A 23,358-nucleotide genomic window follows, 5' to 3' on the forward strand; every position below is an offset into this window, starting at 1 on the left:
CAAAATCTTGATCTATGTGATTCCTAATCTTCTATTCGTTGTTCCCTAGTTTGAAGTGGTTAATGATGTATGAAATAATGATGTAATAGCAAAAAGCAGATACAATATTACATCAATAGATGTAATTTTGTTCGCAAAATCGATGTACATAGTACAACGTAATATTACACAACCGACGGAATGACCTCTGTGCAGCCGTTTGGATGTAATATTCAACAACTTTTTTTTTCTGTGTAGGGTTCAGATGCATGGTCATAATCGAAGTCATTCCTTAATTTTGTTGCTAAGGAATGCAATTTTGACTGACAGAGGGGCGCGCCTTTGGAGGGTGTTTCAACACTCCAAAGGGTATAAATAGCTGAACCTTTCAATTAGAGTCGGATCCTTGTGATAAATGCAAGAATGACAACTGTAAAAACAATCGAATACTTCATCAGTTCTCAATAGTCATGGAGTAATACGACATGCACTAAACTAAGGACACGGGATATACTACAATAGATCAAATTACTCATCGCAGTAGTGTTAGGTCCCGAACAGAGGAAAAAAAAACCTAGCGTAACGTGGTTACAAAATGTCCGATATTACCTTTTAAAAAAAGTTATCTCTAACTTCACTTTGATGCAATAGTTCGCATTCTTAGTCTCTGATCCATCCAAGCTGCGGAACGCCAACGGGGTTTGGTTAGCGATTTCCCGAAACATACCGTTTTGGCCGTGTCCATCATTAGACGAAACGAAGCGACACGTGTAATCTTTAAATATAGATATCTGTATCAAAATATAGAATAAAATCTGAATGATTACAGATAAATCTGTATATGTGGGATCACTGCCTAAGGTGTCGAAGTTTACTTTGTTCAAAGGGTTGAAGGTGGATCGAGACTTCATTCGTGTGCTGTCTCACCTCATGCCCAATCACTATGCGTTAAACGCTCACTTGTGATGTGCTGAGCATCGTGGAGTCAGATCTGAGCTAAATGGTTTCCGTCAGGCTCGAGGTAGACAACCTAATGTTCCAGTTCGGGATATTTTGACTATGTTTTTTTTTTTTTTTGATTATTAAGGAGATTTTTAGGCTTTGGCTAGTTCATCGCCGTAGGATTGTTTTGGCTAGCCAAGATCTGGAGTTAGTGAAACTATATAATATGTTTTCTTGAAGAAAGTTAACCTTAGATTTTAGGTTTGATTTACTTTGTGTTTAGTTTGTAAAGGCTGACTAAAAGCAAATGGGTATGCACAAAAAGACCTGTAATTCGTGATTCAATAAGTTTTAAAAGTCCATTAATGGTTGATTTCAGTACTTTTATTAAACCTTAAAAGTTACAGTATTAGATTGTTACATTTCTCCCGTCCGAACGAAATCTCGAACCTTCCTCTTGATGGAGCCCATCAGCGCCCGCACAGTGGAAACGGACATGGAATCAGCGCATTTCTTCCATTTTGCCCGCATTTGCTGGATGTCCTTGACTGCCCCGCCACTTCGTCGAAGTCGCTGCTTTGAAATTGCCCAGTATTTTTCGATTGGTCCAAATTACAGGCAATTCGGAGGATTGCTGGGGGACAAAATCGGTCTTATTGACAGAATACCACTCCAGAACCACCTTGGAGTAGTGGCAGTTGGCCAAATCGGGCCAAAAAATGACTTTGCACATATGCTTGCGGATGAACGACAATAAGGCCTGTACTCGAAAAAAAATGCACCAGACAAAAGAGTTAGCCAAAAAAATTTTTAAGTCGGATTTTCTTGAAACTTTCAGGGAATGAAGTAATACATATGGATTATGTTTCGGCATAATTACTTTATTCAATTTCCTTTCCATCGCTGAAAGCCCGCACCTTTCCCTTAAGACCCCTCATTACATTTTGTGCAATGGTGGAGCCGACCTTTTTGGTCACTTCCATCCATTCTTTCTTCAACTCCAGCTCGTTCTTAAACACCTTGGACAATTTTCGAACATTGACCTTCATTATGGCCCAAAATCTTTCCACCTGAAGAATCTCTGGTGAATTTGGGGGGTTGGCGGTTTTTGGTACAAAAACAACGTTATTGTCTCTGTACCAATCCAACGTCGATCGCGAGTAATGGCATGATGCCAGGTCCAGCCAAAATAATGTATCGCACCCATGTGACCGCAGGAAGAGCAACAAATGCTTCTGGAGGCACTCGGTGCGGTAAATTTCGCTTTTGATGGTACCCATTGTGATGTACGGTTTACCCAGTTTACCGCATTGGCATATGGCCTGCCAGAGCAAGTATTTTTTGGCGAATTTGTCCACTTTCTTCTTCCTTATGTCTTCCAGAACATCACCGTGATTTAGCAACGTAGAACTCCAGCCCCGGTATCTGCTTTGCGTCTGCCTTGATGTGGGTTTCGTCATCCATAACCACACACATCGGTTTCGTTAACCACTCTCGATACAGCTTCCTTGCGCGGGATTTGGCCGCCGTGTTTTGTTGATCACGCCGGTTCGGTGCCTTCCGGACCTTGAATACACGAAGCCCAGCTCGTTTCATGGTGCATTTTTTTCGAGTACAAGCCTTACACGCTTTTTCAGGTATTCTTCGTTGTAAACATCGGATGTCATCGTTCCAAATGGTTCCGTTGTTAGGCCACAACTACAAACCGCTGGCCCAAATCATGACCTTCTTCGCGAACTTGTCGGCAAACACGAACTTGATTCTTCCCGGCATATCCCCACGTCTAGTCGCGATGTAAAACTTTTGACCGGGAAGCTGTTAAAAATCTAGTTTGACGTATGTTTCGTCATCGAGCAGCCCTTGTGTTTCGTCAAAACACGATCGTACAAGAGCCTTGCACGCTTTTTAGCCACGGAATTTTGATTCATGTGCCGGTTCGGATGTTTACTGGCTTCGTACGACTTGTATCCTTCCCTGGCAAGGATGTTCCGCACCGTTTGAAAGTTGGCCACATCGCGGCTCGAAAGTCCGGGGTTGGCTTTAACGCACCTCATCAACTTGCTGTGCAGCTGACGATACCTGGTTCCAGTTTTGACGTAGGAGTACGTCTTTAATTTCTATACTGGGGGTCACGTTAAAAAAAATCAAAATTCAGACATGTAACGAAAAATCCCAAGCGCGGACGCAAAGATAGACCGCAAATCTAACACACGACAAATGGCGCATGCTCACATGAGCGAGCTCAATGCTCGGTTGACCGTTCACCATTTCACCAATGAAAGGAAGGGAGGAGAAAGGCAGCGACAATAAAAACGCTTGCCAAATCGTTTTCTTCGTATTTTTTTTGCTCGACTGTCGAGCTGTTCAGTCCGTATCTTCGTCCGAGTTCTCGATTCGATTTTGTTTCGTTTTGTGCTGTCGCGTTGCGCCGTGGAAGTGTCGGCACCTTCTCGCGTTCTGGCAAGTTCAATTGAACTTACAAACACGAATCATATGGTGCGTAAACGTGCCAATGAGCCAGCAGCGGGCCCTTCAAAGAAGGTGCTAATAAAGCCCAGCGCGTCGCAGGATGACGCTGGAAAACGAGTACTGCAAGCCAACCAGTATGCAGTACTCCCGGAAGAAAATGACGATGGTGACGGCGTTCCCATTGCAATACGAGAGCGGATTCACCCGCTTTTCACGCCGGTGAAGGATGTTGCCAAGCTAGGTGCCGAACTGGCAAAACACAAGCTGCTACCTCGCTTCAAGCTTTGCAGCATCGGTACCAAAATCATGTGCTCCAGCCTGGAGGAGTACAAACAAATAGGAAGTTTCCTGAAGAACAACAACGTGGACTTCTTCACGCATGATCTGCCATCGAGCAAGCCACTGAAGGTGGTTTTGCGTGGATTACCGTCGTTCGAAGCTGCTGCGGTGAAGTCCGAGCTGGAGTGGCTTGGGCTCCAACCTGAGGCCGTGTTCCAGATGAACCGGCGTCCCAACCAAAACACCAGCTTCCGTGATCAGTTGTTCCTGGTGCATTTCACGAAGGGATCCACCAGTCTTGCGGCTCTGATATCCAAAATCCGGGACCTGTTTCAGGTCATCATCAGTTGGGAGCATTACAAACCCCAACATCGTGATGTAACGCCTCTCCTATGGCCATGGCACCAAAAATTGCCACATGAAGACAAACTACGGCAAGTGTGCTGGAACTCCCTCAACTGCGTCCTGTGAGCAAGTCGATGACATCGAGCCAACGTGTGTCAGCTGCAGTGGAAACCATCAAGCCTCCAATCGCGGATGTCCCAAGCGAGTGGAGTTCATTAATATCCGTTGGAAGGCCACAATCAACAACCAGCTCGGTCGCCTTCGTAATCATCGTTCGCCTCCTGTACTAACGGAAGTCCAGTACGCAGCTCTCCAGCCCCGTCGACATGTTCCGAACCTAGCTCCGCTTCCGCTCAACAACCAACAAGCCAATTCTGCGAGTATCCAAATGGTTCCCAACAGTCGGACAGTTCAGCATCGTCTTGCTGTTGCTGCGGCCCAGCCAATTCCAGGTTCATCCACCGCCCCTGGTTTATCATACGCTGGTGCTGTCTCAGGTGAACCTGTCGACGATTCTCCTTTCACCTTGGAGGAACTTGTGACGCTCGTGGCCGAGGTCATCATCATCATGCGCACCTGCAAGACTCGATCTGAACAGCTTCATGCTGCCTTGTCACTCGTCACCAAGTATGGACCGTGAAGCTATAAAAATTGCAAATTGGAACGCTTGCTCACTGACGAACAAGCATAGAGAGCTACTCGATTTCCTCAACACCAAGGAGGTTGACATCGCTATCATCACCGTGACGCATTTGAAGCCCGAACTGAACATATTCCTTCCCGACTTTCGGCTCGTCAGACTTGATCGCACCTGCTCTGGAGGTGGAGGAGTGGCCATCGCTGCAAGACGGAACATCAGTTGCCGGCTGCTACCAAACTTCCAGCTGAAAACAATTGAAGCCATCGGAGTGGAGGTGAGCACATCACTTGGCCCAATCACCATCATCGCGGCCTACTGTCCAAGCAAACCAACATCAGGGACGGGTCGTCAGTGGCCCTCCGGAAATACATTATCAAACTCACCCGGAGGAGCGGGAACTTTATCATCGCTGGCGATCTGAACGCAAAACATCAAGCTTGGGGCAACGGTCGGAGCAATAGAAACGGTATCATCTTCAATGAAGACCTGCAAGAAGGCCACTATACCATCTTGGCCCCGGACTCTCCCATCCGGTTGAGTCGGTCTGGGGTCCATGCGACCATCGATATCTTCGTAAGCAACATGAGACACAACATCTCGCAACCTGTGACATTCCAGGAGCTGAGCTCGGACCATTACCCGTTGGTGGTCGAAGTTGGATCCTCGGTAAACCGATTCGAAGCTTCCCGGCGCAACTACCATCGAGTCAACTGGGCGCAATATCAACACTGCGTCGACACAACCATCGACTACGATGTCCAACCGGGGACGTCCGAAGATGTTGACCGGTGTCTACAAACCATCGAGGAGGCGATTTCCCGGGCCAGGGAACAATACGTGCCAGTATCCAGACAGGTGAGTAACACTCTGAACCTTGACAGCCCTACCAAAGATCTCATTAGACTCCGTAACACCATTCGTAGGCAGTACCAGCGTACTGGCCTGCCTAACTTGAAGACCAATTGTAATCGATTAACAAAGATCATTCAGGCCAGGATGGTGGATCTCAGAAATAACGATTTTGCTAGTAAGATCCGCTCTCTCCCAGTTTGTGCTAAGCCCTTCTGGAAACTTACAAAAATTCTTAAAAACAAGCCTAGGCCCATTCCACCACTGACCCCACTGGATCGTCCCGGTGACCCAGTGGTTCATCTGATAACTCCTGAAGAGAAGGCTGCCGCGATAGGTCAACACTTCGTCAGCTCCCATAATCTCGGACAAAACATCGTCAGCCCTCATGAATTTGAGGTTGCTGAAAATGCAACCAATGCTCTTCAGATTCCTAACATTTTTCCAGAGGAATCCGAGATTACGGCTGACGAACTGTTGGCCTATATAAAATCATCTAAAAACATGAAGGACCCAGGTTTCGACAACATCCTGAATCTGAAACTCAAACACTTGAGTTCCAGATTCTACAACCTCGTGTTGGAAGCCAGCTAAAGTCATACCCATCCGGAAACCTGGGAAGGATCCGTCCTCTTCTTCAAGTTATAGACCAATCAGCCTTCTCTCAGGGTTATCAAAACTGTACGAAAGAGCAGTATACCACCGGCCCCTAACATCTGCCGATGAAAACAACTTGTTACAGTTTGGTTTTCGGAAAGGTCGTTCGACCATCCACCAGCTGACTCGAGTAACAAACATTCTCAGATGGAACAAGTCTGTTTCGAAAACATCTGCCATGGCGTTGTTGGACGTTGAAAAAGCATTCGACAATGTCTGACATGATGGCCTGATGTTCAAATTGCAGCAGTACGGTCTTCCAATCTTCCTAGTGAAGATAATAAACAACTATCTATCAGACAGGACGATCCGAGTCTCTCTGAATGGCATCACATCGGATGCTTTCAACATCGGTGCCGGGGTTCCACAAGGAAGCATCCTTGGCCCCATCCTATTCAACCTGTTCACCTCCGATATGCCGGCTCTCCCTGATGGTGGATCGTTGTCTCTGTTCGCAGATGACACATCCATCGTCTACAAGGGTAGGGTCATCGGAGCTCTGACTGCCAAACTTCAGAGAGGCCTAGACGTCCTGTCTGAATACTTCAACAGCTGAAAGATCCGTATCAACGCGGCAAAGACCCAGGTCATTATCTTTCCACACTCTAAATCTCTCAGACTTGTTCCGTCGGAGAATAACAAGATCTGCCTGAACCAGTGGTGGAATAGTCCAAAGAGGTCGTGTACCTCGGACTAACACTAGACAGCAAGCTTCTTTTCGAAAACCAAGTGCAACATCTTGATAAGATCGTTGTATCCACTTATCAACAGGAAGTCAACCCTGTCCCTGAAAAATAAGCTTGCTGTCTACAAACAAATCATCCTTCCTGTAATCGAGTACGGTATGCCAATCTGGGAGAGTTGCGCAAAATGCCATCACCTTAAACTCCAAAGGATCCAGAACAAGATCCTAAGGATGGTCCTAAACAGTCCCCCGCGAACTGGAAATTCTGAGATTCACCTCCTGGCTGGAATTCAGACATTAGAAGAACGGAGAGTATTCATCCTGGAAAGGTTCAGAGCCACCTGTCTGAGATCAAATCATCAGATCATACGTGATCTAGCATGTTAGGTTAAGTTATACTCGTAGTTAGGTAGGTTATCACTTTTTTCAATTCAAATAAAACAAATCCCCAAAGGGGTATTCTGTAAACTAGTTGAAACCGAACGCAAATATTAAATTAGAATATCAAATTAAACAAAGATGAAGAGCCAAATAGGCTAATCAATTAATATGATAAATCAATGAACTACCATAATCAACAGAAATAAACATAATTTTACTACTAGTTTTCTTCGTCATTTGCTTTCGAGCAGTGGAACAGCACACATCACACCAATACGAAGACGACGATGAAAGCACCCAAATCAACCGGAGAAAAGGCTTCCCGCAATAGGCAGCATGACTAAGCCACCGTCATCCGGTCGGGATCGACTTGCACTGGTCCTTTTTAGTGCCACCAATTCAAAAACGGAAAGAGTTAAGAACTAAATGATCAACATATTTGTTCCGTCCCACGTCAAGCTTCCGTTCATGCCCCTAGGCACCTTTCTACTTTTTTCGTAGGTTCGCTGATTCCTTTCCACACTCAAGGTTCCTTGTAGGTTTTGAGCACTCGACAAACTGTTGTTTTCGGTATCTTCAGTACTTTAGCCAGCATGGAACCAGACCACCCCGGATTTTCAAGATGTTTGTGTACAATTTTTCTTCTTCTTTCGAGTTCCATTTGACGTTATTTCTGAACGCGATCGACACACTTGCACCGGTTGTTCTCTATAGAAGTGTCAAAGATTTTCGATTCCCAACACTAGAGGCGTGCTAGCAGCGCGCGAGGGGCGTACCAATTTACGTTTAGTCAGCCTTTATTTTGTGTGCGTGGGGTTTTTTTTTTTAAATATTTGCTTTGTAATAATTCTATATTTACACTGCTGATAGCAAGTTGAATAGGAATAAGTTCATGTCTTAGGAATAATGAAATATTTGTATCGCAAATCATATTTCGAACCTCCTTCTCCCTTTCCCCATCCTACACTCAAAAAATTTCACATGTTTGATCGAAGTGTTTAAACACTTGATTTTCTAAATGCACAATCACATTTACTTTAAGTGTATTTCACCTTGGTTCAATGTGTTATACACGTTAATTTATAGTGTTTCAAACTTTGAAAGGTTAAAAATCTTTCACTATCTATTCAAGTGTATTGCACATTGAATCACGCTACTGTTCAAAACAGATGGATTTAATGTGTTTTGCATTTCAATACGATGTGAATTGCTTGCTCAAAAAGGTAAACATCTATAACAAGAGTTGTGACTTTATCCTATCAACCTGCCTCATATATGAGAACAACCGTGGCAAAGTGAGATCGAACGAAGACTCCGGCAGCAGCATACCCCAACAGTCCATGATTGAATCCCAAATTAGACCCATTAAAAATATATGTGAAAGCTCTGGCCTCTGGCAGTTTTGTTTATATATATTGTCGATTCATTTTTAGAGTCGGTAAAGTAGAATTCGATAAAGTAGAATATTGTAGAATATTGAACTATGGTGTGCAAAGGTTAACTGACCGTCATCAAATAGTAAAATACAAAGGAAAGATATCAAATCCCGTTGATGTCACTTCAGGAGTTCCTCAAGGCTCCCATTTAGGACCACTTTTATTTATTCTCTTCGTCAATGACATATCTTTCATTATTAAGAAATTGAAAGTTTTAATATATGCTGACGACATTAAACTTTTTTTGGAAATAAAAGATGCCAAAGACATCATCACATTCAAAGAGGAAATTCAAATATTCCATACTTGGTGTCAAAAAAGCCTGCTACAATTAAATATAAAAAAATGTAACTCCATTACCATTAGTAGAAAACAAAAGCTACCCGATATAACAGTCACTTTAGGAAACCAGATCGTAGAAAAATGTGATAGAGTCAGGGATCTAGGTGTTATTTTGGACTCAAAACTTACTTTCACCGATCATTATAACACAATTATTAACAGAGCTAACAACATGCTTGGTTTCATAAAACGTTTCTGCTATAACTTTCACGATCCGTATACGATAAAAACATTGTACATTGCTTATGTAAGATCGATATTAGAATATTGCAGCATAGTTTGATCACCTTTTTCAATCACACACGAAGAAAGAATAGAGTCCGTTCAAAAGCAGTTTCTGTTGTATGCACTCCGCAAGTTAGGTTGGACTGTATTTCCTCTGCCATCTTACACAGCTCGGTGTATGCTCATAAATATCCAAACATTAAAAGAACGTCGTGAATTTGCTATGATTTCTTTCGTAAACGATATCGTATCACATCGAATTGATTCAATAGAACTATTGTCATCCTTAAATTTATATACACCATCTAGGCATTTACGAAACAGAAATATATTTGCTACAAATCGTCATCGTACGAATTATGCCAAATTTGGACCCTTGAACCAAATGATGGATACATATAATAAGCACTGCGATAACATTGACTTTACAATGACAAAAACTAAATTAAAGCAATATTTTAATTCGTCGCATAACGTCAACTAGAAGTAATGTTTTAACTTTTTCTTAAGACATATTATAAAAAATATAAACAAAGACAAAATTGTAAAAATAGCACTTAAGACAACAATTGTAAAACGGTCTACACTGATTGACGACAAATAAATAAATAAATAAATAAATAAAAGCTTTTGATATCACCATATGAGGCACATAGAATCCAAGTGTGTCACAATTCAAATCCATAGTGTTCAGGCATGGTTCATAGCATAAGATTCACACATGAAATGGATGTGTTTCACAATATGCGCAAAATTAGGTGTGAGACATATGATGATGACGTGTGGAATTTTTTGAGTGTAAAAAATTGTAAATCTCCCCTAGCCTCGAGACGACCGCGAGTATTCAGGTTCAGTTCCCTTAACTCTAAATGTAAGACATTAATTATGTATAACACAAATGACAACTTAGCTCTGTAAAGTTTATTCAATTAAGCCTGTACATATAAATTAATTTAGAAACAAATCATTATTGCTTGATCGCTTGTCTTTTTATCATTTTGAGAGATATTTGTAATTCCTTGGAAGTGTCGTTTCCATGCTGAATTTTTTTGAAAAATTTCAAAGGCGCCTTTTTCAACATTTTACAAGATCCAAAATGACTGAATTTCAGAAAAAAAAAATTGATTCATTGCCCATAGCAAACAATTATGCAAAATTTCATGCAGATCGGAAAAGCTCAAGTTTTTTCCCCGATTCCTCATTTGGCGTGGAACTGCTCTGTAGCAATAAATTCAAATCAAACTAGATTAGGAATCATATCCCACAAATTGCATCACAAACTGACATTGTCAAAGAACGCCCGGTTTCAAAATCCATCACCGTGAGTGAAAACCCGTTCAATCTCCGGATTGGTGCGTTGATTGATTGCTAGCTGTGAGTCGATTCGATTTGATGGAGAAAAAAAAATCCACCTAACCGACCGATTGCTACGATTCTACTACGACGCTCACAGCGGAAAACGCAGTCCACCGCCGCCTGTGTCTGTTTTGAAATCATTCCCAGCAATAATAAACAAACGATTAGCCCTTCGGGGTGCGGGAGAAGCTCATCTGGTAGGCAGTGGGTCATTTTTACGCACACCGAACCAAGTAGGCTGCTGGTTTAGAAGAGTGCAGTTTGAATGTTGATGGGAGTTGGAAAAAAAATGACTGTTTCGAATTGATGTATGTGCGGACCCCCTCGCCATGGAATGGATATTGGTTCGGTGCCTAAGCGCATATTTATTTAGGTTAATCCAGAAGAATCGTAAACTGTGGAAAGATGAATGTGGGATTTGTGGTGGTACTGCTGCTTCTGTGGGATATACACTTTGACGAACTGGAATGTAGGTTAAATCTTAATGTATTCTAGCTGTAAACAGATCGATTCGTTCGGTTCGATGCAGTCGAAAAGGTGCGAAGTGATTGAGAAAATAGAGTTGTAGTCCATCAAAGACTGCAGCAGGCCCGGTAGTTTGAATTTGAAATTTCAATTTACTAGATAAAACGCATGGCCTACTGTGCAGATTGATCAGAGGAAAATCCTCAAACCGAAGTTGATTAAAAAAATCACCGATGACACAGTTTCGAGCAGGATTACACGAAGCAAAGTTGGCAAACGCGAAAAAAAAAACTGCAAGATTGAATCAGTTATAAAGTTAAAAATGAATGAAAAGCGAGCGAAATGTGTTTACGTGCATGGAAATCGGATTAATTTTTTATTTATTCACGCAATCCGAAATGGGATAAAAACTCATCCCAACACATCCATTCATGTTGCACTGAAGGATGAAAGGAAGGACGAGGACGATGGGAGCAAACGGCTCCATTAATCAAGCGCAACGCTCGGGAATGGGAAAGTGGGAAGCTATAATTAGTGCAACGAGTTAAACGAGAATAAAATCATAGTTAAATACACACTCATTTTAAAATAATTACGAAACGAAAAAAAAAAACACACACAAATTCATCTCTGTAAATCTTACCATCGATCCTCGGTCTCCCTTCGCTCCTTTCAGACCCTATTTTTTTCCGGGTCATGGACGATGACGGTGATGATTATGATGTTGTTTTGTTGGCAAGCAGTCGGATTTTGATTTCGGTTTTGTCAAAATTTGCGTGCCCATCGGGTGGTCATCACAAGGCAGGGTCCGAAGCAATTATTCAAGCATCGAGCATTGCGTGCCGTGCAGATGGTTCGTGCGAATTTACACGTGCAATTTGGCATGTTTTTGATACGCGAATGAAGAGGAAGAGAAAAGAGAGCAAAAATGAAATAGATGAGGGAATGAATGGGGGGAAGAGAATCTGCGATAATGAAAAATGAGTGGGTTTGATTTTTATTCGAACGTCGTCCTTCCCGCACACGAACGAACATTGTCGAATTGGCTGCCGCTGCATCAAGGCACCTTCGGGCGATTCGGTCGCAGTAGGCGGTAATTAAAATGCGACCGAAAGTTATTTAATATTCAGCGATCGCTTGGACAGAATCCTCCACCCCACCCGCTCACCCGTCCAGCAAAACAAAGGTGACTGCGATTTTTTTTTAAATACTGATTGCTTGCTTGCTTGGATGATCGATAAATATTGTTCATTGATATGTGGGATGTTTGGCTTTTCGGATATTTTTGCAGTCGAGGTAAACATGGAATCAATTCCGGTTTTCGGTGTGTAAATCAAAATTTTGTTTATCTTCGTATGCAAATTAAACCGCCCTTAACACGATAGGAACCGTCGGATAAGGGGGCGATTTTACGTTACGGTGAAAATTGTATGGGAAAAATATTGGGAATATCGAGTTTGAGTATAATAAGTAAGGTGAAATGGCAATCCAAACTTCGATCACTTTTCTGATACAAAATGATTGAATTTTCCTGCATATCAAATTTGGCTGATTGTTGTTTTAAAAATAAATTCCTACCACCCACAATTAGCTCTAGCAAAGCCCCGAAAAAAGGCTGCCCGCTTTTATGTATAGACACTGATCCGCGAAAATTTTCAATTGAATGCCGGCAACAGCTTTTTCCATTTTCTCGGGGCTCAACCTGTCTATCTACCTCTAGTGCGGATGCAACAAGACACAATCAGGTGAAAAAGACCTTCACCATTGAACACATAAAAAAAATCCTCTTTCAGTTATTAAAATTACCTCCCAGATCAAGCTGAAAAACCACATCAACAGGAGGTCCCCGTGGGTATTGTTTCCTGAGCCTTCGCTGCTCATTCATGTTTAAAAAAACGGAAAAAGAAACGCACACAGGACAGACCCATAATGAATGGCGTATAAATATCAATTTCTGAAAACACATTAGTACACCCCAACAACCTGTCGCGGAAATATGTTATCGATATTTATTTATTTTATTTTTATTTTTTTCGGTGGGATTCTGCGAATATTGTTTTATTTTTTTTCTGTGGGCGCTCTCCAATAATAACTTGCGCCAACGATGAGCGGGAGGGGGAATATGTTGTTTTAATCGAAACGAAGCAATATGTCATAACTCAGTGACTGGGTGTGTATGTCCAGGTGGTATCTGATGAAATCGATGTGCGGTTTTTGTTCAGTGCAATGTGCGAGAAGGACGACGTTTATTGAAAATAAAACGCTGATCGCAGTAGGCTGCTGCAGGGTTGCATAAAGAGAGAGAGAAAAATGGTGGGATGAACAGAGGCGTGAATGCTTTTAAAATATAAATCAAGAGTGAATTTTCAAATAGCCGTATCTGCTTTCGTGAGCAAAGATTTAAATGTCACCCACGCAAACTAAGGCCACCTTAATATTGGGGAAAAATTAACCCTACCTGATGGCGGTGTTAGTTTGTTCGAAGAAGCTAAGAGTCTCGACAAACTGACGTTTGAATCTTTGCTTACGGCTATTTGAAAATTCACTCCTGAAATGTTTATTTTTTCATTACTCAAGAAATGACGCTTCTTTTAAGCGGTAATTATAATTTATGACCTACTAGGATGATGATGCGGTTGGAAGTTGAACGTCGGAGTTGATGGAAAATTAAACAGAATACATACCGGAAGACCGTTCTTGCCAGGTGGACCAGTGGGACCCTGAAAAGTGGAAGAAGAAAAAGAATGAAACCTGTGAAATTTTATTGGGACAATTCAACTGTCGAGTGGCTGAGTCTCGATCCGGTGGGGAGAAATGGGCAATAATCATACCCCGAAATGCATTAACTTTAAACGATAATCGTTAAAATAAATTGAGCTCCCTCGTTCATCAAGCTTAATCTCCGCAAGGGCAGACGAAATCTGAGCAAAAAGAAAAGAAACGATTTTACAAGGGGACTCAGTGCGCACGGTGGTTGAAATTGTTATTTTCTGGCGCTTGATGGTTAGCGCCTTAATAAGACATTTTTGAGGCAATCTGAAAAAGGAAAAAAGATCCGAACTGGGTGTCTTTGAAAAAGTTGTTTTCAAGAATATTTTCTACAACTTTTGAGAGGATACCAACCTTGTAGATCGAAAATCTGAAAACATAAATTCTCTTAAGCTTTTGACAGGCGTAACATTTGATAACGGCACAAAAGCTTTTGTAAACAAACTTTTTAAAGCCCTTTACATGCCAACCAACAACATCATCGGATAGGGGAAACTCTCACCTTTCGGAAAGTGGTATTAGTTTGCGTGGGCGTACTTTGGGTCGCGTGTAAAGGGCATTAGAAAGTTTGTTCACAAATGTTTTTGTGCCGTTATCAAATGTTACGCCTGAATTGTTTGTAATACTGCTGCGTGAAGTTAACGATTTACATAGTTGAAGATGCTAATTTCAAATAGCAGACTAAAGTGGTAATTTTTATACGATAGATGAGGAGATGGAAGTATAGAGTTGATAGTTCCGATGATTGCCGGAAAAAAATTATTCTCGGGGCGGTAAACTTTTCGTTTAGTGCTATTTTACAATTTTACTAAGTTTAAAAACATATATAGTATCTTATGAGAAACAACTTTGTCTCAGACGTCATTTCGATCAAAAACGACGTTTTCGTGCTGCAATTTATTGAAAAATTACAGACGCCATTTTGAAAAAATTTCCAGCCTCCAAAATCGCCAATTTTTTGTAAAAATGTGAATGATTGCCCATAGCACACAATTATGCAAAGTTTTACACAAATCTGGGAAGGTCGAGTTTTTTTTTTCGATTCGTCATTTGACGAGGAACTGTTCAATTTCAACCACTGTCCAGTGCCCATGCGCTGCAATAAAGCGATAAATCCATGGATAAAGTTTCGAGAATCCATTAGCGTTCGTATCTGGGGGAGCTTTCGATCGTATTTAGGGTTGTTTCCAAAGCAGTGAACAAACAAACGTGGCCAAATTAAGTGAAAACTGTCATATTGCGTCGGTGGGAGATGACAAACGAGTTCTCAGTTAAGCCTTAGTTAATGTGCGCACGAATTGGAGGAACACGTGGATTAGAATCGTAGTAAGCACTGCATTTCGGCGGCCATAACAATAACAATAACGACTCGATAGGGTGATAAAAGCTTTCTGTTCCTGTCATTGGCAATCGTGGGTGCACAAGGAAACGGTGGATTGGTTAGGTAAGTTTCCTAAATTGTTGAGAGTGATCAACGGGATGACAAATCATGTTTAATGGTGACGCTAATAGGTTGCACCTGCAGCTTGCAGTCTGGAATCTTGATTTTATGACGCACCAGTTTATCTCGTTTTGATTCGGAAGCGTGGAGGTATGAGCTAACGTATGCGTTATTAGAACGTTATTTAACATAGTGATCGTATTTATTTTCAATTGATTCCGAACATGCTATGTTTCTTAAACCAAACGAGGGCAAATAGTGGCGAATGCGTTTCCCATTAATTCAGTAACCTAGCGTTTCTCAACCTTTGGGTCGTGAGTGGGGCGAAGCCGGTCGTAATTGAAATTGTTTTCATAAATTTTAGCCTCAAATCCGAATTTTCAGGACAATCCGACAAGAATTGAATTTTGTGAATAGCGGTGACGATGAAAATTCGTTAAAAAACTGCACGTCACAACGGGTAAGACGGCCACCCTAAGCTTGAACTAAAATTTAACCAAAACTGTGTAAAATGTATGCGTTAAAGTAACCTTTTTTTATAATGCGTTCATTTGCCGTAGCTTTGCGGAGCCGATATTCATTGTTTAGATTGCAAAATTTCTTAATACTAACGTTAGAAAAGCGGGGGCCGATTACTCGCGGCTATCTCGGGGGGTAACAAATTATAACAAACGGGTTGTAGGCTAGGGATTGAGAACACAAGGTTTTTTTTCGAGCAATGTGCTCTTGATCTAGAACTAAGCGACATACTGGAGAAAAAGACAAACATGGGGGTACACCGATGGAGACCTAGCAAGATGACACTAACTACTAAATCCTCAGATCGATACGATGAAAATTCCGCAAAGGCGATTTGTCGATCAAAAATATCGCCTTCCATAGCTAGCGAGTCCGCTTTCTCATTACCCGGAATTGAGCAATGAGATGGGACCCAAACTAAGGTGATAGTATAGGAGCAGTTAGATAAAGTACTCAATTTAGCTCGGATTTCGGTCAGGAAATAAGAGGAGTGCTTCATCGGTCTCATTGATCGAATAGCCTCCAACGAGCTAAGGCTATGAGTAAAAATAAAATAGTGATCAGATGGTAGTGAGGCAATTTGCTCTACTGTGTAGAATATGGCTGCTAGTTCCGTAACGTATACGGAACAGGGTTTTTGCAGTTGATATGAGGCGCTATGGAATTCGTTGAATAATCCAAATCCAGTGGAAGCGTTTATAGTTGACCCATCTGTGAAAAAACTCTTATTGTTACTGACATGGTGGTACTTGTTTGCAAAACTTAAGGGAACAAAGTAACCTTAATTACATTGATTTTCAGAAAATTTTCTTTTCGCTTGAGGGGTAAGGGGTGGAATATATCATGATCCTGGCCATATAAAAGGTTACTGTCTTCGGCAAAATTGCACAGGAGACGGATAGAGAACAGTAGTACAGAATTTTCTCACTATGCGGCGCTAATGTGCAAGTCAATTTCCTGTATAAAATATATCTTGAGATCGTAACTATTTGAAATGCTTCCGTCTTCGGAACAGTTGTTCAGGTGATCAATGTCTTCAAATTTGTGGACTAGTTAGTTCAGAATTCTCTCACTACGTGACATTAGACTACGTGTGGACTTCTCGTAGATTTCCTGACTTCGTAGAGGGTGAGGATTTCAAGATATAGCTTATAGATACAGAAAGTTCACATGTACACTAGCGCCGCCTAGTTAGGGAATTCCTAATTTACTTGTGCACCATCATGATTTAGAATGCCTTGATCATCTTACTTATAATGCTGGTTACCGAAGCTTCTTAGAAGTCCTGAACCTAGTTTTATTAATTGACTACTTTTACTGATGTTCATGAATTCATACTGATGACAGTTCTACAAATGCTTTCGAAAAAAGTTTGATGGGGTAGAGAACTACTTCGGCCTAATCGCCCTTTTTGGGCCTATCGAGCAGAAAACTTCAAATAAATCCATGATTTCAGAGTTAATAAGTTATGCGTTTGGTACGAAACTTTAGCTTATTACGGAACGAAGTTAATGAGAATGCGTGGTATGAAGGTTTGCACCCATTATTCCCAAAAACATAATAAGCGCTCCGACGGAATCCATTTTTATCTTCATCCGATTCATTGGCATTTCAATGGCGTTTCAATGTGTTAGGCCGAGTTTAGAATCCGTAGGCCGAGTTTGGCGTCAAGAAGCAATGTTAGACTTTTGACAATATCTCAACGATTGGTTTCTCTTTATCAAATCTTACGGTACATACGGAAAGGTAAATACATTTGGAAGCCATCAGTAATAATAACATTCCGTTTGGTGCTAAACTGCGCTAGATTAAGAAAGACTAAGTGCGGGTTGTGCTTAATAGGCCGGAAATGGGGTAGTTAACCCTATATTTCAGTCATTAGATTACCTAAGACTTGAAACGGATAATGTGATTCAAATTAAGTCGATAGATTGTATCGTTATCGAGAACAAACGTACATTGGTGTAGCTAGAAAGGTTTACTGGAGGGGACTACGGCTAAATATATTGATTGATTTCCTTTATATGGGAGATCTTCAGCCACAGACTGGTTCATCTCAGCTGGCTAAATAGAAACTCTGGAACTGCTATTCAATCAAAAGGCGGCAAGGCTATTTTGTATTTTATTTTCTTGTTGGTTACATTTCCACTTTCTCCAATATTATTTTTTAATTATGGCAAGGCAAACTATTATTTTAATTTTTTTTTTTTTTTTTTGTAAAATATAGTTTGTTTATTTTTAGCTAATAGATATCACATTCAATTTGTAAAAAATATTACTCTTCTAAATTTAGAAGGAATTCTAGTTCACCTACATCTATTCTGTTATTAATATTTGCATTAATATAGGGGAAATGACGGCTTCGGCATGACAGACTATTTTCGGCAACACAAATTGAAATACTATTTTCACTTGATTTTCTTACTAAAACACTTCGCTGAATGCATGCAAACGATTCTTTATGCTTTCAGCTTCAATTTGACTATATTTTTACCACTGAGAAAATGCAATCTAGCAAGGTTTTCTTGAAATGCAACTCACGCACTACAAATTGTAGCTGATTTCGAGTTGCCGATAATAGAACAGCAGATTTACATGCAGTTCAAATGGAACGGTTGCCGAAGAAAAACTGGTTGCCGACAATACTCGCTCTCACTAGAGAAGATTGGAGCTTTGTAAAAGCGTTTCAAAACAGTTTTTGACAATTCTTTCGACTGAAATTGTTAGAGCAGCTGGCAGCAAAAGATTGTAAACAAACCAATACTGCATATGTGTGCGTTCCATAGAGAAAAAGGCTATAGAAAGAAGGTAGCTGCTTAGGTTGCCGAGAATACGTAAATTCCCCTAGTTGATGTATTTTATAAACAATTTAAGAATTTCATTTCTTCTGGCTGCTGCAATGCTGCCCAAGATTGGTCGTATCAACTCGGTGAAGGAAAGTCGTTGCCATCCGCCAAGAGTCGTATTTATTCTTCGTTGTACGTGCGTCCATGCTGCAGCTATACGAGGGCACTAGCAGAACTTGTGCTGTAGCGTTTCAATAGACACCATGCAGTGCTGACAATTCGAATCATTTGCACGTCCGATAATGTTCATTAGTCTGCGGTGCTCCGTCTTCCCGTTGATTAACATGTAGAGATCGCTGCGTTGACACGACATTAATCCTCTGGACGAAATATTTGTCCAGATTTTTTTCCAATTTTGACCTGGCTGGTTCCGTTCCACCCTTAGCAGTTCGGTTTGCTCAAGATAGAGGCAATGAATTTGATCGCTGGTGGGATTTTGTTGGATGTTGGGTGGAAGCAAAGCAGTCTGCTGAGAAAGCAGTTTGAAACAAGGAAGATCGGCAGGGGGAGGAATATTTTGGAAGAGAAGGGAACGATAAAAGGGAATGGAATCGATCTCCTGCAGGTGGCGGTTGATGAGTCTCTGCTACGTGCCAACTGCTGCATTGGAATTCAGTTTCAGTTTCAGGGCTGTCAGTTTCGCCGTGTGAACACACTGTGGTGGTATTACAGACGAAAGATACCACACCTTCGCTGTAATAAAGGTGTTTAACAAAATCACCTTCTGTTGCAGGGTAAGGGAGCGCATGTTATGCAACCAAATAAGTTGCGTTATTCTGGCTACTAAAGCAAAACACCCAGAACCTTCACATTCTCCTTTGTCTGCAGTCCTGGTATTACAAGTGGGTTCCCACAACATCGATAGCCACTGTTTTTTGCCGATTTATTTTTGCCCCGGCAACTATCTCAAAACTGCCAAACAGCTGGTAATACGGTCTATTGTTTGTGTTGAGGTTGCAATCAACGTGATGTCGTCGCAAAGGTCACCACCACAAACTCGCTCTATCCGTGTGAGGAGGGGATGGAGATAAAGCACGGAAAGTAACATCGACATTGGGTCTCCCTGCCGTACGGATCGCTCTATACGGAACGGCTGTGAAAAGCGCCCATTCACCAGCAGACGTGACGAAGACGCAGCAGCGATCGGAGAGAGCCAGCCAACGAAACCCTGGTTGAAACCCAGAGATAGAAGAGTCCGTGAGAGACCCGATCGAACGCGTGGTCGAGATCTTTCTTTCCTTTATTTAACGTCGGTCTCTGTTCCGCAATCTAGTGCCAATCACCGACGGACATCGATTGCCATCCATTGACGGCAATCAAATGTGCAGGAAGGAAGCGTCCACACCTGCGTAGGATATCGGTGCGGGACCAACGGCTTTACTTCCCTTCCGAAGGAAGACGTGACAAGAGATATTTATGCCTCAGAAAAATCCCACCGACTTCGGCTGGAATTGAAACCCAGACCCATCGGGGTGTTAAGAAAGCAGTCACGCTTACCACTACACCACCGGCGCCGGCGTGTCGTTGAGATCGAAAGAGATCATTTTCCCTTTTTGCTTTCTCGCGGTTAGTTGTGCTACACGATCCTTAAACGAGAGCGTGGCTGGAAGATGGATCGATCGGTGTTGGCACATTTTTGCGCGTCGCTCAGGACTCGATGTGTCCGGAGAATGTGTTCCAGGCGGGTCTTCATGACGCGGGAGAGAATTTTGAAGTCGACGTTGAGCAGGCTGATCGGACGGTATGCTCTCGCTGTTCCATCGCTACCTCTCTTTTTAACCAGTACGATAGTGCCATCGGCAAATTCCGAAAGTAGCTCATCCGTCATAGCTTCATTGGTGACGAAGTAGAGCTCTCGATAGATGATGTCGAAAGTTCGATGGTAAAACTTTACCGGGAGACCATCGATACCCGGCGATTTTTGTTTTTGTGACGTTCGGATGGCATTTTTCAATTCGTTGATGCTGATCTCTGCCACAAGAGCAGCGTTAGCTTCGTCGTTCTCGGGTACTGCTCTCTCGGTTTCAAACATCTCCTCCTCAACTTGCCTGGTCTCCCCCGCCGCATACAAGTCCTTGAAGTATCGGAGCATGTGCTGCTCGATCTCCAGGGAGCCTTGAATCTGCTCTCCTCGCTCGTTCTGCAGCTTTGTGATGATTGTTTTTTTACGTCGTCTATCACCCAACTGGAAGGTGGATATGGTCTCTCCAGCTACGAATGTTTCATTGATCCGAATGAAATTTTGTGCGAAGGGTCGCTTTCGCTTTCACGCGGTTGATAGTCGTCAACATGCCTGGATTTTGGTAGTAGCCATCATACGCGAGCCTTAATTGCGCGTAGAGACGTTGGTATTCAGCGTTAAAGATGCTGAATGCTTCGCTTGACTTCCAGCGGAAAAACGATTTAATTTTTGGCTTCGCGTATGAGATCCACCATGCCATCCAGCTGGGGAAATTCCTCCGTTAGCGGGTCCAAAACTGCCACCGGACTTGGAAATCATCGATGTTTTCGGCAGTCAAAAGATGAGGACGGAGGGACCAGACCAAATTCGCGCTGTAAGAGCTTTGTGGTCTGTGAACAAACAGTCTGAACTGATTTTTTTAACGTACCATTTTTACACAAAACTAAACCAGTGAAGCTCAAAATCATCTCAGAACCCAATGAAGCTCCATTTGTGATTCAATTTTGTCTAATCAGCAACTAATCACTTGGATTAATCGAGAATTTCATATGAAAAGGGCTCATGATGCATTTCTTGCCATCTCTTTTTTATTTCTTAGAAAAGATGACTGTTGTTGTAAATTAATGATATAGGGAAAACCTTGTCTTTTTTCTCTCAAATATTATCAAATTTTGCATCAGTAGTAGACAACAGAATAAGGGAATGATATTTTTTTGACAAGGTCTACATGTCCAAATAGTTTTATTGAACTCTGAGAGGGTGCTGCCAATTCCAAATACGATTTGGCGAGAAATGCATCATGAGCCTTTTTCATATGAAATTCTCGATTAATCAAAGTGAACTTAAGTGCTGATTAGACAAAATTGAATAGTAAATTGAGCTTGATTGGATTCTGAGATGATTTAGAGCTTCACTGGTTTAGTTTTGTGTGAAAATGGAAAATTAAAAAAAAAATCAGTTCAGACATGAAAAAGTTTTTGTAAGAAAAACTTTTTTTCCTTAAAAGTGCCCATCTCGCGATGTATGGACGGATGGTAGTAAACATAATTAACTATCTTGAGGCAAAGTTTCATCCAAATCAAACATGGCCATTTTTTTAAATCGACTTTAAATTTTAAAAATCGATTTTTTTCAGTGTAGGTCTTAAATTAATTTTTTTTCAGTATTTTTTTTTTTGATAATTTGGTCGATTTCCTAAAAGTCATCCATACAACATATTTTTGTTGGAGTTGTCATTTTTCCATAATATTTTTTTGAAAAAAATCGGCAGAAAAAGTTTGGCCCTTCTCAAATGTTAGTCTAGACAAATTTTGGAAAAACTGTGGCATATTTAGTCAAGGTCCACACATCCAGAAAGTTTCTTTGAAATCTGAGAGGGTGCTGCCAGCTCCGAATACGATTTGGCGCGAAATGCGTCTATTACAAATACTAACTAAGATTTTCAGTGATTATAGTCTGTTTCACCTAGTTCAAGTTTCATAAGAACGCCAGAAAATAAATTTGCCTGAAAAATATTCGACCAATGTTTTTTTTTAATATAGAAAAAAAAATACCAAATAATCAAAAGTTTCGAGTTCATGGATCAGCTTTGAATCACCCGAACTCCAAAATAAAATCATTATTAAAGATCTTGGGAAACTTACCCAGATTCTGAGACTTGCATCATTTTTTTAGAGGAAAATGCTTCGCGGTAAGAAGGTAAGACAAAATTAAGATTGTAAAATTTCGAAAAATCTTAAATCTCAGTCACAGAAAAATCTGGTTATAATTTAATTTCCATTAGATTTTTAAAATACCTATCAGATTTTAAATGTTTGATTCTAATGTTTGAAGAAAAAATAAAAGGATAAAGCATTTATCTAGTACTAATCACGCACTAACTAACTTTCAAGATCACGGAGCTCGATATAAAATCAGGATTTAAGTTCCAAATTTAACTTTAAATCTAATCGAAAGCCGAGCAGAAGAAAAAAAAATCAAACCAGCACAGCTGACAACTTAACAACATGTACCTCACAACCAGCATAGAGACTAACAGCGAATTCGTTCAATATTCAGTTCCAACCTGCATCGGGTATCAAGATTGGATAAAACCTAGCTCAGGTTGAGGTTCGCACTGACAAAAAGTTAGGTTTCGCACTTTTATTCAGTTGTATGACACATTTCTAAAAACGATCGCAGTTGGCCGCGTTGGAAAGCTGAAGTGTTTTTCGTTTGTTGCGTCATTTTAAATTAATTAATTTGGGTGCTGAAATTTTATTTCAAGTGTTCATAAAGTTGTCATTTAGTGATACATCGTGTTTCGACTGTGTTGAGGCGTCCAGTTCTTTAATCTAGTAGTAGATATTCGGAATGCAAGACAAGATTATCAAGGACAAAAGTATACAAACCGACAGGAGCAGGTGACAAAAGAGAGCGTGACTACCCACATTGCCCCGTAACGTGGATAGATCACCTTTTCGTGGTACGTTACGGGATGTAAGATCTACCACCGATTCCTAGATCGACTACTCCAAACTAGTGGAACAGGATTTTTCACTTATCCAAGGAA

The 23,358-nt window shown here is 41.3% G+C and overlaps 1 protein-coding gene across 9 annotated transcripts in view; it reads right to left on the reverse strand.

The window, feature by feature from the left end:
* LOC135697433 (collagen alpha chain CG42342) overlaps positions 1–23,358 on the reverse strand; it is a 405,805-nt gene that overhangs the window by 179,923 nt on the left and 202,524 nt on the right. For 8 of the 9 annotated variants that reach the window (XM_065217110.1, XM_065217107.1, XM_065217104.1 and 5 more), the window contains 2 exons: positions 13,735–13,770; positions 11,694–11,729 (listed from right to left, as the gene is read on the reverse strand). In XM_065217110.1, the coding sequence (XP_065073182.1) occupies positions 11,694–11,729; positions 13,735–13,770 (72 nt within the window). The remainder of the gene's footprint in view (positions 1–11,693; positions 11,730–13,734; positions 13,771–23,358) is intronic. The other variant, XM_065217108.1, reaches the window with a different exon arrangement.

This window comes from Ochlerotatus camptorhynchus, unplaced genomic scaffold (assembly GCF_037179485.1).
Source record: "Ochlerotatus camptorhynchus isolate MF236.1 unplaced genomic scaffold, CSIRO-AGI_Acam_v1.1 ptg000070l, whole genome shotgun sequence".
In the NCBI taxonomy this organism is placed as follows: Eukaryota; Metazoa; Arthropoda; class Insecta; order Diptera; family Culicidae; genus Ochlerotatus; species Ochlerotatus camptorhynchus.